At 44.7% G+C, this 17,663-nt stretch overlaps 1 protein-coding gene across 1 annotated transcript in view; it reads right to left on the bottom strand.

Annotated features, from left to right (window-relative positions):
- Nucleotides 1–17,067, bottom strand: part of CLIC6 (chloride intracellular channel 6) — a 30,486-nt gene extending 13,419 nt beyond the window's left edge. Inside the window, exon 1 of the mRNA XM_054165880.1 lies at nt 15,472–17,067. Coding sequence (XP_054021855.1) covers nt 15,472–17,067 — 1,596 coding nt within the window. The remainder of the gene's footprint in view (nt 1–15,471) is intronic.
- Between the last annotated feature and the right edge of the window lie 596 nt (nt 17,068–17,663).

The raw sequence follows: 17,663 nt of genomic DNA on the forward strand, positions 1-17,663 counted from the left end.
AATTAAGCTTTCAGGTTAAGGAGGCAACAGTAAATGCAGCTATAAGCATTCTCCTAAAAATAGTTTCTTTCTCTGTATAAAGTGCTAAGATTAAAAAATCATGCAGGGCAAGGAGGGAACAAGTATACTAAAATGTTTTCTCTAAAGAATAAAGAAGTGGTTTGAGTTTCACCATCCTCTCCTGTGATGCCACTTGTAAGACCCCTTTTTCCTGCTGAAGCTTGAGTCTGCTCCTGTTGACTCATGCAAGTGGGGGCAAACCCTGAGGTCTCTCTCTCCAATGCAAACAGCTTCTAATAGTTGAGTTGAGTTGCTGAGTCTTCAATAAGAAGAGTGTCCAGCAGGAAGCACAGCCCTTTTCCACCTGAACATAAATGATCTCTTTCTCTACCCATCACTCCCTACAAGGCTTCTTTTTATCTTCATTGCAGTAATGCAGCTGTGTGCATGTGTATTATATTATGCTCTGGTATCTTGGGTAAATACAGGTTGGTCTTTGTTTTCTGTTTTGTGAATTATGGCTTTTGTGGGCTTCACAGAGAGAGTAGTTAGCTGTTGGAATGGGCTGCCCAGGGAGGTGGTTGAGTCACCATCCCTGGAGGTATTCAAGAGGGGATTGGATGTGGCAGTTGGAGCCATGGTTTAGTAGTCATGAGGTGTTGGGTGACAGGTTGGACTTGATGATCTTTGAGGTCTTTTCCAACCTTATTGATTCTATGGTTCTAAGAAGCCCAAGTTCAGGCTGCAAAGGTCATCACAGCTACATCCTTCAGCTACATAACAGGCAAGCTCTCACTCTATGTATTCCACCTTGAGCATGTGTTTAGGCGGTTCAAGATATGGTCTCAGTAGGAAGATCACTTAATACACTTCTGAAAGGACACTCACAACCACCCATGCAAACTAAACCATGCCAATGTGTTGAAATAAATATTACAGTGCAAAATTCAGTCAGCTGAAAAATGAAACCTGGGGCCCTCTAGATGTCTTCCACTTTCTGCCCTTTTGTCCTACCTCTCCTCCAAGTCACAGTCAATGCATTTAGATATACCTGTAACTTTTAAACAAGTAGGTGGTCTCACCAACTGCAAATGAAGGATGTCTTTTAAATTTTGTATCTGCTAGTGAAGTTGGCTTAAGAGGATTTGACTTTGCTGTCAGAATAAAGCAGAATTTCACTTTAAGTCCTGTCAACTGCATATGAGAGGACGAGACAAAGTAGAGCATCAGTTGACTTCGCATCTCCACGATCCAGTCTGCAAACTGTGGCACTTTGGAAAGAAGGCAGGTTTTAAAGGGTAGGTGCCCAGATAAGCAAGCTGCACAAAACCTGAAGACAAGTGTGGGAAGAACTGCAAGAATGCAACCTAGAGGAGGAACCAACAAGTCAATCTGTGTGCACTTGGCTTGACTGTGACCTGCTACTATCCCAGAGTAAAGAGAAAAGACTACTTCTAACTTAAAAAAAACCCAAACCAACCAAAAACCAACAGAGAACTTCTATGCAGTGGAGATGTGGGAATGCCAAAGAAATCTTTTTACATTCTTTTTATGAAATGTGTAAATTAAGGCTTGTAGCCAAAGCTAGACCTAAAAAGAGAATGAATGAAAGGAAACAGTTTAAGTGCAAGGCAGTACAAGGAATTAACTTTTCACCTCCACAACTTCAGCTGACCACAGAACATCATTAAATTGTTTTGGTTTGGGGTTTTTTTGTGTGACCACAGACTATAAGTAGTAGACTAAAGGCTACAATCAGGATGACAGCTGAGATTTACCTGTCTACTGTGTTTTTAATGATGCAGCTGTATGCTAGCCATTATCTTGCTATTGGTTATCTACCTATTATTACTGACACAACACAAGATGGGCTCTGTCCTGGAGCAGGGCTCTTCTCTCACTGCATGCAAGTTCAGGCTGAGCTCCCACCTGCAGAAATTAAAAACTCTTGCTGCCTCATGTTTTAAGATCTGAAGCTTGGACAAGATTTATGTCTCTTAGCACAGCATTTCATAACATCTTCGTAACAATTTTGTTATTAAGGCTTTTCTCATTCTTTTAGGTTTTGTAACTTATGCTACATTTTATTTCATGCAGTGTTTGTATTAGCTTACTATAATCATTTTGTTTTATTAGATTTCATAATTCATATGTTCAGTCAGGCTCTTTGCTATAAATGGTTCTTTGAATGCTCTTGGTCCTCAGCTCTTGTTGCAGGATCAAGCGTGCTGGAGTTCCTTTATGGGGTATTACCCTGATTTAGGTAGCGAGCAGTGGTCACAGCTTAAAGGAGTTACATACATCTGGAAATTCTAATCCTCTCTAGATGACAGAAAGGAAAATAAGTTTGAAGCTGTAATTTCCTCTGGTTTCAGTTCTCTCTCACCCCTACATGCCAGCAGCCATTTCAGAGCAGAGAAAGCCTCCTTTATTCCAACTTTCACTGCATTATTTACTTACTCACGGTCTGCTGGGTAAGTAATTATTGCTGAAATTAACTTAATTACTTAGTAAATAATTAAATGCTTTTGATGCATAGGAAGAAATTCCCCTTCATTAAGCAGCAACTTTGTGGCAATAAACTTTTTACCTTTGCCCAGTTACTTTATAAATAATGAGAAACAAAAGTCCCAGTCTTGGTCCTGTTACTTAGATGAAGTATCCATTTGCTCTTGGTTTTGATATCACAGTCTGCCCAGTACTTCTGCAAAGCAGAGGGTCTGGCTGCACCCTGCCCTCCCAGTTCTGACAAAGATTCTAACCAAATGAACCATGAAATGATATTTCTGTGAAGCAAACAAAATACATGAGAATGCAGGTGAAAATATGCAAGGTCTTGTGCACATATTTCTAGAGGCTGTGCTGATATTCACAAACATTTACATTAAAGAAATTAAAGATTAAGCTTTTGTGTGTACACACTCTTGAAAAAGAGAAAAGTAAACCAATTCTGCAGTTTCAGACATAATTGCTGTTTCTAGCCTTAGGCCAGTTCCTTCCCATTGTCACAGGTTATTTTCAACTACTGCTGTGGCTCTCTGCAGGGCAGTTAAAGGCAGCCAGCAGGTGCTCTAAAAAAAAATTCCTAAAATCAAAGGAAATTACAAAGGAAAAATGCAAATAAAAGGTTTATTTTCTCAGGTATCTTACAGCTACCTACACCAGGTCTGCAAATAAAGCCACTGTGATAGCCATAGTATTTAGCATAACATGAGACAGTGTTCAGCCTGGTTTCGGAGTGAAACCATTGGTGTCTCTCATGCTGGGAAGGCAACTAATTAAACATAGACGATGCTTCCATCTAGCTACCTGCCATGCACAGCATTATAAGTATGTGGCAAGGATGCAAAAAGCAATCAGCAACCAAGAATCCACTGCTTTGCAAGCTCAACAATAATTTACTTAAACAGTGAATAAAATGTTTAAGTAATAAGGCCTGGCTAGCCCAAGCAGAGCCATCTGAAGGAGGGTCCTTGCACAAGGAGATGCTCTCCAGCTGCACTGGGGGAGAGGGAAAGGGAAATAGGATGCTCCTGTGGCAACGCTACTGTTTGGGGGCATCAGAAAGAAGTTTCTCTGGAGCTGCTTCAGCTTTCAGGAGAAATATTTGTCTCATGCTCCTGCCACTCAGGGATGCCCACCCAGAAAGTGGCCTGTGGTACTTTTGAAGCTGCATTACATGCAGCCAGGCACTGAGGGAGGAGGCAACAAGCCCTGGCAGAGAGCTGGGCAAAATTCAGCTCTGGGTCATAATGCAGCAATCGCAGAGACTTTTCTTGGCCAGATACTAAAAGCTTTAAGGCAAAGTCTCCTTTCTACTGTTCTTTTAGATGTCTACCCCCAGCAAAAATATATTAAAATAGCAACCCTTTATGACAGCTTAGTTTGTTCTTAAAATAAGGAAAGTGATTTCAACAAACAGTACATAAATATCAATGCATTATTACTTATTTATCTCTCACTTTACAGGGCTTACTGAGATGATGGTGACAAGCAAGCTTCCAGGAACACTGCATGGACAGGAGAACAGAGGCAAGGCAAGTAAAATTAAATACAAAAATAAATAGGAAAATTAACTTGTAGCTAGCAAAGACTGAAAAACTTGGGCTATAATTCAGTAGGGTTTTAAATACTCTTGCCCAGTTTAGGAATATCATTCTCCAACAGAAGTCATGTTGCATGAATTATATTTTTTTTTTGTCCATCACTCAAAATAGTTTCATTACTTCCATTTATTGCTTTTTATTTATTTAAGTTCAAAATAATGAATTATTTACACACAGTGACCAAAGCTTTTCAAAGCAATATAAGTAATGATTTATACCATTACTCCAAATGATATATATACTCCAAATTACTCCAAAGGCTCCAAAATGAAAGCCTTTTTATTTTAATGGGAGATGTGACAAAATCTCCATTGCTTGTGGGGGGAAAAAAAACCCTACACCACAGAATTTAAATCAGGTGGATTATTCAGAAGAGAAGGGTTTTAGCAGAGGCATCCTGGCCTGCATCAAGAATAGTGTGGCCAGCAGGAGCAGGGAAGTCATTGTGCTCCTGTACTCAGCACTGGTTAGGCCACACCTTGAGTACTGTGTCCAGTTCTGGACCCCTCAGTTTAGGAAGGACATCAAAACACTTGGACGTGTCCAGAGAAGGGCAACAAGGCTGGGGAGAGGCCTTGAGCACAAGCCCTATGAGGAGAGGCTGAGGGAGCTGGGGTTGTTTAGCCTGGAGAAGAGGAGGCTCAGGGGTGACCTCATTGCTCTCTACAACTACCTGAAGGGTGGTTGTAGCCAGGAGGGGGTTGGTCTCTTCTCCCAGGCAACCAGCACCAGAACAAGAGGACACAGTCTCAAGCTGTGCCAGAGGAAGTTTAGGCTGGAGGTGAGGAGAAAGTTCTTCACAGAGAGAGACGTTAGCCATTGGAATGTGCTGCCCAGGGAGGTGGTGGAGTCACCATCCCTGGAGGTGTTCAAGAGGGGCTTGGACATGGCACTTGGTGCCATGGTTTAGTCATGAGGTCTGTGGTGACTGGTTGGACTTGATGATCTATGAGGTCTCTTCCAACCTTGGTGATACTGTGATACTGTGAAAGGGGAATGGCTGCAGAGGTGCCCCTGCTCCACTCCCCCGCAAAGTGAATGCCATCATCCATTTTTACCACGACAAAAATATGCCAGATAATTAATAAAAATACACAGCCCTCACAAATATATTTAAGATGCCAGTTTAGTTTTAGAAACCTGCCAGTAGTCTAAGAAAACCTATACCATTTCAGCTGAACACAGGTGAAATCTGGAGCTGGGAAACACCACCTAGTTAGAGATCGTTGCCTTTAATCTTGCACCAAACTAGCTCAGAAAACTGAATTTCCTCCTGCTGCGAATTCTGCCTGCAGAGTTCACGCCGTCTGTATTTGTGTTAATAGGGACATTACCAGGTCACAAGCACACAGGCAGCAAACCAAATGCTATTAGCTATTTATCCTGTTACAAGAATTATGTTTAAATACCTCAGTGCTTTTTCTAATCCGTGTTTAATAACATGGCGAGGTGCCAGGTGAACATTCTACAGGGAGACAAAAATCTTATATCCTTTTTAAATTCTTACAGGGAATTACTTCAACAAAAGAGCATTATATTCTCAAACACATTATAGGTCTGGGAAAAACAGATTAACTGGCATTTCAGTGGCACATCCTGCTTTACACTTCCCCATATGATACTTAACCTGCGACCCGCAGCCATGCTGTTTCAATCCTAACGCAAAACCTGCATGCACATTATATAAAGTACCTCTGATTTCTGTTGTAAGCAAACAAATAAATAAGCAGGCAACAATCAAATAAATAAGCTATTTTATGCAGCTTCAGGGAGTGGGTCATTGAAGGCTTTAGAAAATAATTTGTCAATGGTATTCCTAACTGACAAGTGCTGACAAGGTGGGTGTTACTGAAAGTGACTGGAATGGAGTCACTCAGCTTCTTCAGTTTTTATCACTAAATAATCACACACTGCAAATGGAAATGCATACAAGTCCTTATCATAACCTGACATTTCATTATCTGAGTGAGAAAATAACCATGTAACCTTCATATAGCATTTACTTGTGCTCTTTGAGCAGACATGCAATCTCTTACTTTTTAAAAGAAGCAGTAGGACCTTTTTAGGGAAGACACAGGGAATACAGTCAGCGATGGCACAGGAGTAAGTCTCCATGCTCCATTTCCCCTTCTATAAAATATGTGTAATATTTCCTTTCACTAGCTTTCTCATTTACTACTTCTGAAGAGGAGTGGTCTGTCTCTTAATAAAAAGTGTACAGCTTCCACCAATTCAAAGTCACTTCACGAGAGATAAAGATCTTCCAAAAAATGTGGTCATAATGATAATTTCCCTTATCACATCTGCTTCACAATATTGAAACTAACTTCTAAAAACCAGACATGAATATAATTTTGCATGCATCCATATGATACTGTAAGAAAGGCTAAAATGCAGAGCCCCTGGCATGGTTAACTCTGGATGGTACCCGTCAAGGCAAAGAGCCCAAAACCGAGGAACTGTTCATGGAAGCAAAGTGATCACAAGGCTGCCTAATCCTCTTCTTATGAACAGGGCAGCAAAGTGCTGAAGAGAACTGATTTCAAATGGAAGAAGGAACGGAAGAAGAAGTTGGTTTAGTATTAAAGACATGTAATAAACAAAACTCTTTTTAATGAACAAAAAAAATTTCTTTATTTCTAAGGTTAGGAATTCTAATAAAACCAAAATCCAGATTCTTAAGTGGACTAGGCATTATTTGTTACACCCATGCTTGGAGGGAACATACATTTGGATTGTTTTAATGCCTACCACATTCTAGTTTCTCAAAGCATGTGACTAACACATGTATTATTCCACAAGCAATCCCCAAATCCATGAGAATTAGAGGCTACTGAATACCACTTGAAATGTACATCCTGCTACAATAGGAAAAAAAAGCTAATACATCATGTACTGACTAACCATAATGTTGCCCGACATTCCTGGCTCCTCACATTTAATCCTTCTGATGCTGTTTCACTTTGCAGGGAATTATTTTATGTTGGTGGTGTCATAGAGAGAGCAGGAATAACTCTGTTACCTTGTGTCTATGGTACTGGCTAGGGAGAAGGATCATGGAATCATAGAATCCCAGAACGGTCCAGGCTGGAAGGGACATCCAACAGTCATCCAGTCCGATCTCTGTGCAGTCAGCAGGGACATCCCCAACTAGACCAGGTTGCCCAGAGCCTCATCGAGCCTCACTTTGAACATGTCCAGGGAAGGGGCCTCAACCACCTCCCTGGGCAACCTGTTTCAGTGTTCCACCACCCTCATAGAGAAAAACTTCTTTGTGATATCCAATCTAATTTGCCCTTCTCTAGTCTGAAGCCATTGTCCCTTGTCCTGTCACTGCAGGCCCTTGTAAACAGTCTCCATCCTTCTTGTAGGACCCCTTCAGGTACTGGAAGGCTGCTATCAGGTCTCCCCAGAGCCTCTTCTCTTCCAGGCTGAACAATCCCACTTCCCTCAGCCTGTCCTTGTAGCAGAGGTGCTCCAACCCCCTGATTATTTTCGTGGCCCTCCTCTGGACCCTCTCTATCAGGTCCATGTCCTTCCTATATTGTGCACTGATCTTCCACTCATGCTCCAGGTAACATCACAACCTCATTCACCTACATCCTACATCACTGTCGTAAGTATAGGGCTAACGATGTAGCTACTGCTTTCTCCTCCATTTTGGCAACTGTGCCTAAACCCCTTAATCTAGACTCAACACTGGCAGGTAATATTTTCACAAAACATTTTAATTTGTATTTAACTTAGACTATTCTCAAGATTTCACTTGATTTCTTAAATACTTTCATTTGAGTATAGCTCTGTTTTTCAACTAATTGGTCAAATCCCTTTCCTCATCCAGAAAAGTCATTCACCACACACTAATTTCTGGTAGATGTGAATGCCATGAGTTTTGTATGCTGGTTTGTTATTCATCTATAGACAAACATGAATCAAGCCTCAGATTAAACAGGCAGATAACACGAAAATTCCCAAGCACAGCTGCATGGCAATCACCTCATGCAGCAATCATCAGTGCTTCTGAAGAAGGCTGCAGCTCTCCAACATGATTTATGAAATTAATGTTCACTTCAGACAATTAGTGACTGAAATGCAGAAAGCAAGCAAGGAAATCTTCCATCCTTGCCCCAAGTCTGTGATGATCACAGGTAAGAGCAGTCTTTCAAAGAAGACAAAACTCAAAGAGCAGAGGCTGTGTAGCTGACTTTCGGGCAGCAGGCTGATCTCATCAGAAGTTTCTGCTGGTTTCAGCCAGCAAGAAATACAAAGCTATGCCCTAGGAATGAATCAGGAAAGTGTCCCCTCTTTAGCAAAGGGCTTAAATGGCACGTGACTTTAAGCTTGTGCTTAAAGTAAAACACATGGTGAGGTGCTTTACTGAAGCAGTGAGCTGAAAGTAAATAAAACCAGGAAAAGGTCTAGGAATGTAGCTTTGAAGACATTTACTTAATTTAAATGATTTCTTTTTTTCTTCTCCTAAAACAAGCCTGCAAAGCAGAGAGATCTGCAGTCACACGGAGTACAAATAGATGCTTAAGGCTTGCACAATCCTGTGTTTTGGGATTGTTTTAGAACTTACAAAGCATGGATGAAAAGATGACTCCAAAAAGTATGACTAGGTTATACCAAACAAACAAATGGAAAACATTAGATGCAACTTCCTATTTTTAATCACTTATGTATGTCTGTTGGTTTGGGTATTTCTGGAACAGGACTTGGCCTGTCAGTAACCAGAACTGGTGCTGCTCCCTGGAGCCCACTACTGCTCCCTTGAGTATCCTTCCAGGAGCAAAGCAGAAAAATTAATTTTGATGCAGTTCTCAAAGCTACTCTTTAAACAGCAGCTCCAAGGAACCTTGCTTCTTTTTAGCAGTTTAAGCTTTAAAAAGGTGATCACCTGAATGGCCAGGAAAGCAAGCATGAGAAGTACAAATGAAAGAGATTGCACATTCAAAAAGCTTTGCATAGGTCTTTCAGAGAAAAGATTGGTATCGTGGCTGTTCAACCCACAGTCTCCCAAGCACAGTTTCATTGAAGACTGCTGGAAGAGTACTCAGCTCTCAGAAAGACCGCTGCAGGTGCACCCAGCATGTACAATAACCTGAAGAGTTACGACAGGAATTTGTAATGCCAGTTCTCCTTAAGCTGTATTAGGGAACCTGGAATTGCCATATTCCAGATGAAAAAAAAAAAAAAAAGGTAGCTGAGAAAGGGCAAATACCCATGGGAAGGGAGCCAGCTTCCTGCTTTGTATGACAGCCTCAGGAACAGAACTGCAAAATGTCTTTAAACAAACACACCTCTGCTGCTTCGGTACCTTTTGTACAGCTGCATGTAGTCAAGGGATCAAAGTCACCACACAAACAGCTAATTAACCAGAGCCAGAAAAGTGGGACCATGCTGGTTTAGCTGGGTGGCCCCACAAGGCTCAGTCCTGACCCGCTTTGGTTTGCTTCTGGTTTCAGCAGATGTAGCCCAGGAGGTGCTTGTGTTCTGCTCCTGGGAAACGGAGTTTCTCCTGAATGGTTTTTCCCTTGTTCAGAGGTAACTTCCATAACTACTCAGTTATAAAAGCAGACAGATCTCATAGCCAACGGTAAAGCAGAATATCCACAAGAATGGTGGAGGGAAACAACTTAAAAAAAATCACAGGATTTTAGTGGCAGCAATATGGCACCTGAAAAAGGTCCTGCTTTCTAAAGAAGGTACATGAAATGGATCTTGAGAAAGATAAAAGCAGAGGGGAAGGAGAACGGTGCAGATGTGTTCCTCAGGGGAAAACTGGCATGGTTTTGGCAGAAAGTGAAATAATGCAGCAGCACTGGTTGGGATGGGGGGAAGAGAACTGTCTGTTTCCCACCATTGCCCAAACCATACCAAATGGTCCCCTGCTCATTCTACAGCAATCTGTCCTTCTGTAGCATCACACAAATCCGATGCACTCACCTTGAGCAAGCTCTGGGTAGTTCCCTTTCCTTGAATAAATATCCAGTAACTAAACTTCCCTCAAACCTCTTTTAATCCATAAATAGGAAGCTAGTGTAGCTTCACACATCAAAATATTTATTTTCACTCTCCTGAGGTCATGTAAATACCGGGCTCCTACAGTCAATCTACAAAAGGACAGTAAACATCTGCCTACTTTCATTTTGATACGGATCTTGGCTGTTGCCTTACAAACCATACTTGCCTCACTGATTTACAGACTGATTGCACTGACGCACAAAAAACCAAGATCTTAAGTACAAATACCTACTCACTGATTATATTGTTAATGTTTACATCAAGCATCAGATACAGCACAGAGTCCACTGAATACAGGCTAGGAGGTTTTTCCAGAGCTCTGAGCTCCTGCTGTCCATAAACTTCTTATCTACAGCACCTGAAGCCCCAGAAGTTCAATTTAGACTTTCAGTGTAAGTTATATAAATGACAGATCCATCACATCACAGAAAAGGAGATTCTTTTTGGTTCTCTAGTATGAAACACTAGTTGGGCATGTTAACTGTGGTGTTTGGAGGCACAGATGCAAGCACTTTTTATTCCTGTCTCTACTCACAGCAAAACTTGTACTTTCCTGTCTGTTAGCACTTTTGATAATTCAGCACAGGTCTTAAGTATGTCAAGTCAGTCCAGCATGTCTCAAGAATGATGCAAGGAAATTCTGTATCAGTAAAGTAACCTTGGTCCCTCATAGGAATGAAAAAACTTTCTGAATGAAAATAAATTAGACTAGAATAGTATTAACCAGGTTGGAAAAGACCTATGAGATCATCGAGTCCAACCTATCATCCAACACTATCTAATCAACTAAACCACAGCACCAAGACCCCCATCTCGTCTCTTCTTAAACACCTCCAGTGATGGTGACTCCACCACCTCCCCGGGCAGCACATTCCAATGGCCAATCTTTCTATGAAGAACTTCTTCCTAACATCCAGCCTAAACCTCCCCTGGCGCAGCTTGAGATAGAGCAGCTTTGATTTAGAGACCAAGAATGTCACAACACTGAATAAAGCATATTATTTTTCATTGGATAAAATCTATTACCTCGGGCTCATGGCCAGTTTGTACCATATACCATTTAGCACAGAAACTAAGCAAGAAATGTTTTGGAAGATGAACAATCTCAGAGAAGATCTTGTGCTCAAGCTGGGTGGTTTGGTGGTTCAGCACTTACAGACAAAATCACTATTCCTAGAAACGTTTGGAATGATGAAATCTGCTATTGTGATTCTGGTGTTTGTCTATTATTACAGACAAAATCAAATTGATTGGTAGTTAACTGGAAGATTTGTTGTTTGTTTGGCTTCTAATTTTAGAAATAAGTTTAAATTGTTTAAAATTAACTGAGTAGTTCTGGTGACTGTTCTGGACATTTGCAGATATTTTCTAACAAAAGGAGAAAAAAAAAAAAGAAGAAAAAAAAATGGCACAACAAAGCTACGTATACCATTGACCTTAGAAGACCAGCTAGCAAGCTTCAAGCTTCAGCATCTACAAGGTGTCTTACCCAAGGTGCCAGATAAGCTCAGTCAATTGTCAAACACTGATTAGAAAATATATCTGGATGCCCTTTACAAAACATTTGACTTTGAAAAACCAGAAACATTAAGTATTGCTATCTAAAGGGAATATATGGTGCATGATGTGCCATGGGAAAATTGAAGTCAAGTAAACAGCTCAAAGAAGTCTTGATATGGTCTTGTGCTTATCACCAAGGAGTCTTATGTAGTTCAGCTTACATTAAGGGCACAGTTCAGTTGCCCAGACAGATGTCTGCCCTCTTGTGAGATGCCTTACTGTAGCCTGTCTGGTGTCAAACTGCTGGTCCAGAAGTACATTATCTGCTATTGATAGGAGATAATGATAAGTGCTAGAGTATCTCAGGTAGCATGAGAATTCAACACTGAACCCTAGGTGTCTGAGTTCAAACTAAGTAACACTGCATAGCAACCCAAATCGGCTTAAAAGCACAACTTCCTGCTACCCATGCTTGCAGAGCTAGCAGGACTTTTGCCACCCACCTCACCATGGGAGGTACGAGGTGACACGATATTCATGAGAGTCAAATCCATATATGCAAAATTAAATGAACAAATAAACAATGCAAAGCAGCAGGAAGCAGCAGAGGAGAAAAATACCCACCCAACTAAACAACCCAACACCTCTAAAAGACAACAGCAGAAAAAAAGCATCATTGCCCATCATGCAGTTACGCCTAGTAAGTTTCCTTCTGATAGTGATGCTTTTGTTTGTTATTCTCAAATGTTATTACTGAAATACTATCAGCCAACTCTACTGTAATGCTCCCTAGCAGGGAAACTGCAAGGATCATTCAGTCACTCCTTCTGCTATTATCTTCTTTTCAGTTTTCTCCTATTACAGGACTTAGTTTTAACATTTCTCTGTCTTTGTGTAGTGATGGTATAGAGTGGTCACATGTGTTTGAAACATACCTGCGAAGGGAAGTGTTTCAGGCTGGAAACTAACATTTGAGTTCAGTTTGGATCATCTTTTCACTTCCCTGGCCCGTGAGGGAAAGAAGGAATAACTGGAGAACTATAGACCAATCAGTCTCACCTTTGTGCTCAGCAAGATCATAGAGCAGATCCTCCTGGACGCACTGCTGAGACAGAAGCAGAGGGCTTGGTTGAGAAGGGCTAGAGCACCTCTCCTGTGGAGACAGGCTAAGAGAGCTGGGGTTGTTCAGTCTGGAGAAGAGAAGGCTCTGAGGAGACCTTATTGTGGCCTTCCAATATCTTAAGGGGGCCTACAAGAAAGCTGGTGAGGGACATTTTAGGGTGTCAGGCAGTGATAGTACTAGGGGGAATGGAGCAAAACTAGAAGCACATAGATTCAGATGGGACATTAGGAAAAAGTTCTTCACCATGAGAGTGATGAGGCACTGGAACAGGTTGCCCAGAGAGGTGGTAGAAGCCCCATTCCTAGAAGTTTTTAAGGACATGCTGGATGGGGCATTGTGCAACCTGATCTGGTGTGATGCGTCCCTGCCCATGACAGGAGGGTTGGAACTGGCTGATCTTTGAGGTCCCTTCCAACCCTGGTAACTCTGTGCTTCTATGAGTGTTAGCAATTGCTCAGGAAGGAGCACCATGTCCGAGGACCACACACCATGGTCAGATCTAAACACTTAATAATCCCCAAATGCCAGATTTTATGTTGTCCTATGCTGGAATCCATTCAACACCTTCTTTCTTTTTTTTCCCAATCAAAATGCAACAGCAGCTGAATATTCAAGCACAACTCAAATAATAGTTTGTGCTCTTACAACCTACTTGAAGTCAACACAGAACTTCCAGTCTCACTTATTTTATACCCCCTTTATACCCAAGAGAAGGATAGAAACGCAGTGAGTGTGCCCTGGGGCAACAGCAAGAGCAGCATAAACATGAACTCTCCTGACAGCAGGAAAGAGAAGTGCTGCTTTGTTCCCAGTACAGCAGCCCCAGCACATTTTGGTGGGTGGGATGCTGAGCTCTCCAGTAGGCCTGTTTAAAATTTACAATAAAATGGAGAAACTTATGCTAACATCTAACTGAAAAACTAAACCAATGTCACCTAAACCAAAGTCACCTAAATCAATGTCACCTAAATCAATCTAGCTCCAGGTAAGGTAAAATACTAAAGCTTTGTAATACTTCTGGTACTGAAATCATTAGAAAAAGCAGCTGTATTATTTTCTAGACATTCTTAAGGTACTAATGCTAAGTCAATCATAAAAATTGTCCTTCTGTCTTTATTAATTCACAAATTTGTTCAAACCCCATGTTTAATGGGGACTGCAGGGTCCAAACAGATGCACTTATTGTAGGCTGCTTTCCTATTTTGCCCACATTGTTCTTCCATAAAACATGCACCGAGGTGCAGTAACGCAGGCATAGTCCTAAGTCATAGATGTTTTTAGGCTCTGCCACTCTCTAGTGCTCCTTGATGGATACAGGAGCATAAAACAAGAATAAAAAAAGTTACAAAAGCGTGCCTGCAAAAGGGACTGTCAATCTGTGAGCCAGAAAGTCCATAAATCACCTGTCAGGTTCAACATTAATAGCTCCTGCTGTTTGACACAAAATCAGATTTCGGGATCAGTGCTACCATTTATCTACTTTACACCAACCTGATGTACAGAGAGCTTCCTTCAGACCACAGAATTCATCACAGCCTTCCAGCTAAGGAATTGCTTAAATTGGGGAGGGGCTGGGAAACATTCACCAACATGACCTGTTATTACCATTCATCTTTCCAGCATGGCATTATGCAGCATATCTGACATTGCTATGTGTAGGCCTTAGAGCCTACCCCAGCCTTTTTCAAGTAATAACACTTGACAAAAGACTGACAAAAGCTTGCATGATGAAGTGGGATAAATCGAGGCATAAACACCTTAGGAAGAGAAACACCTTAAGGATGGTATTTGTGCATAGAAGTTTAACATCTGATATTTTAACTCTGCAGACAGATACTGTCTCCATGCCACGTCCCACCAATTTTGGTGGGCTTTGAGGCACCAGCCAGAAAGAAACTCTAAAGTTTTAACCTATAAAATACCAATTTTAAGACTATTATATTTTTTCCTCTTTTCTGTCCACTTCCCTCTCACCTAAATCTTCTCTGCCCAAATATTCACAAACTGGACAATTACAAGAGATTCTACACTGCTGGGCAGTTTACTAAATCTCTGAATTCAGCCTTTCCAAACTTTGGGGCAATTATCCAAATGTTGATCATAGTTCATGTTGGAAAATCCCAGTATCACATTTAAAACTACATTTTCCAGTTTCTTCCACCTCACTCCCCAAGTTGTGATATGTACCTTTCTGACTGCATTCTGAAAATCTTAAAATCCCTTGAGAATTCCTTATATCACAAGTCACAGCTAATGATTCCAAACAGATCCTTCTGGGTACATTCTCACCTCAGCCCTGGGTCCAAGCTTCACAGTGAGAAGGGCACAACCAGAGTTCATGGAAGCCAAACTCCCTGCATACCCTCTTCATTTAAACCTAGAGAAATCTCAAGTAGCCAAACACAGGGCTCATCAGGGAAATCCACAAGGGAGACCACTTTGCAGGTCAGGTCTGTGCTATGAGTTGTGCAGTACCATCACCTCCCAGGACTGTGGAGACTTGCAGTAAGAAATTCCATCTCGTCCTGCCAGCTGTCTGCTGAAGGAACGAGAAGCCAGAGGCAAGCTGATTTGGGGCATTAATAATCAAACCACCTGAGCCAGTACTGACTTTGCCTGCCAGATTTAAGTGGTAGTCATCACCGGAGCTGAATGGTGGCACCTAGAAGAGAGTAAGGTCGCAAACTCAGGTTTCCCCAGCAGCCCCTCACACCTTACCTTAACGAAGAGGGAGATGTCATGTTCTTGCTTCTCATCCTCCTCTTCCTCCTCCAGAGCAGCTGGAGAGCCCGTCTCGTCCTCCTCCCGGCCCTGCACGCCGTTCAGGCTCCGACCTGCGGCGTCCCACTCGCCGCCCTCGGGGCCCGGGGACCCGTCATGCTGACCCGCCGCGCCGCCTTCCCCTGCTCCCAGGGCTGCGGTCCCCGTTTCTGCCACAGCCGGGGCAGCCGCTTCCTGCTGCGTCCCCGGCGTCTCCGCTCCATCCTCGCTATCGGGGCCTGCCGGTGACCGTTGTCCGTCGTCGGACTCCCCTCCGGAGCGCAACGCTACCTCCACTTCCCCGCGGTCCTCGGCAGCCGCCTCGATCCCCGCCGGGGCCGCCACCGCCGCCTCCTCGGAGCCTGTCCCCGCCGGGGCTGCCTCCCGCACCGCATCTTCGGGGACTGTCCCCGCTGAAACTGTCGCTTCCGCCTCCTCGGGGTCTGTCCCCTCTGGGACTACCTGGCTTAGCGCTTCTTCGGGGCTTGTTCCCGACAGGGCTGTCTCCTCCGCCTCTTCGGGGTCTGTCCCCGGTGGGACTTCCTCCGTCATAACCTCCTCAGTGTCTGGCTCCGCTGCCTCTTTGAGTTCTGTTTCCCCCGGGATTGGCACTGCAGCCTTCTTTAGGTCTGTTCTCGCGGCCTCTTCGGGGTCTGTGCCTTCTGGGACTGTCACCAGGGACACCTCGGGGTCTGTCCTCGCCACCTCTTCGGGTTCTGTCTCCTCCGGGATTGTCCTCGCTGCTTCTTCGGAGTTTGTCCCTCCCGGGACTGTCGCCACAGCCTCCTCAGGGTCTGCCTTCGCTGCATCTTCAGGATCTGTCTCCCCCGGAACTGTCACCACAGCCTCTTCGGGATCTGTCCTCGATGCCTCTTCAGGATCTGCCACTCCCGGTGCTGTCACTACAGCCTCCCCAGGATCTGTCCTCGCCGCATCCTCGCGGTCTGTCTCGGTTGAGGCTTCCTCCCTCACCGCCTTACCGGGTTCTGGCCCTACCGGGGCCGATTCCGTCTCTCCGGACTCCGTTCCCGTCGGGACCATGGCCACATACGCGGGGTCTGTCCCCGCCGGGGCTGCCTCCTCGGGATCTGTCCCCGCCGGGGCCACAGCTGCATCCTCAGGGTCTGCCCTCTCTGGCGCGGAGCCCTGGGGCGCATCTATGCCCGTGGCCACCAGCTCCCTTCCTGGCAGACCCTCGCCCCCCGCGTCGCCCCCGTCGAAGTCTCGCTGCTCAGCCCCTGTCAGAGCCTGCTGCCCCACACCCGGCCCGCCCGGGATCTCCACCGCCCCCTCGGAAGAGCCGCTCCCTGTCCCGTTGTTGTCCCCGGGAGGCACCACAGCCAGCTCCTGCCCAGCCACCGCCTCCCCACTTAGCCTCGGCACCTCGCTGGCGAGGGACTCGTCCTGGGGCTCCGCTGCCCCATCTTGGGGTGCCCCGTCTAGGGACGCCCCGGGCTGCAGCTCCCCCGCCGCTGTTTTCTTATCGTCTTCTTCCCGCGGGACGTCGCTCCCCTCCAGCGGCGGACCTTCAGACCCCCCCGGGCTCTCCGCCATGCCAGCCTACACGGGGGCCGCTGCCCAAGAGCGCAGCGGGGCGGGCGCCGCCGGCCGCCGGGATAAGCGGGAACTAGGCAGAGTCGCCGCGGGGGATCAGCGCCCGGCACCGACGAGGGGGGGCGGACGAGGAAGGCGGCGCTTGCGCACAGCGGCTCCCTGGACCGCGGTGTGTGTACGTGGAGGCGGCAGACCCAGGTGCCGGTCTCCAGTCTCTCCTGCACAGGGCAAGGCCAGCGAGTCTCTCATCACCATAAGCTCCTGCCACCACCCCCTACCCCCCCCCCCCCTCCCCCCAGAAACCTCTCCATCCCTCTAAATCCTCCACCGATTCTGGCTGCAGCTGGCACAAGAACAGGTGGCGAGAGCATGACATGGTAGAGCCAAGTGTTGCCCCTCGCACATCTTCTTCCCAGTCGCCCGCTGCCTGCAGGTGCTCAGCGGGACCGGAGCCTTTGCAAAGAGTGGCCAAAAATACTTGGGCATACTTGCCAAGCCCCTGCTGCCTGCCCTGCCTAGGCTTCACCTCCCATGATGAAGACGCCCAAGCCCTATTTCCACCCTTGCTTTTCCCTGTTACTGCTGCTCATGGCCTC

The sequence above is a fragment of the Dryobates pubescens genome, chromosome 12 (genome assembly GCF_014839835.1).
Source record: "Dryobates pubescens isolate bDryPub1 chromosome 12, bDryPub1.pri, whole genome shotgun sequence".
NCBI lineage: Eukaryota > Metazoa > Chordata > Aves > Piciformes > Picidae > Dryobates > Dryobates pubescens.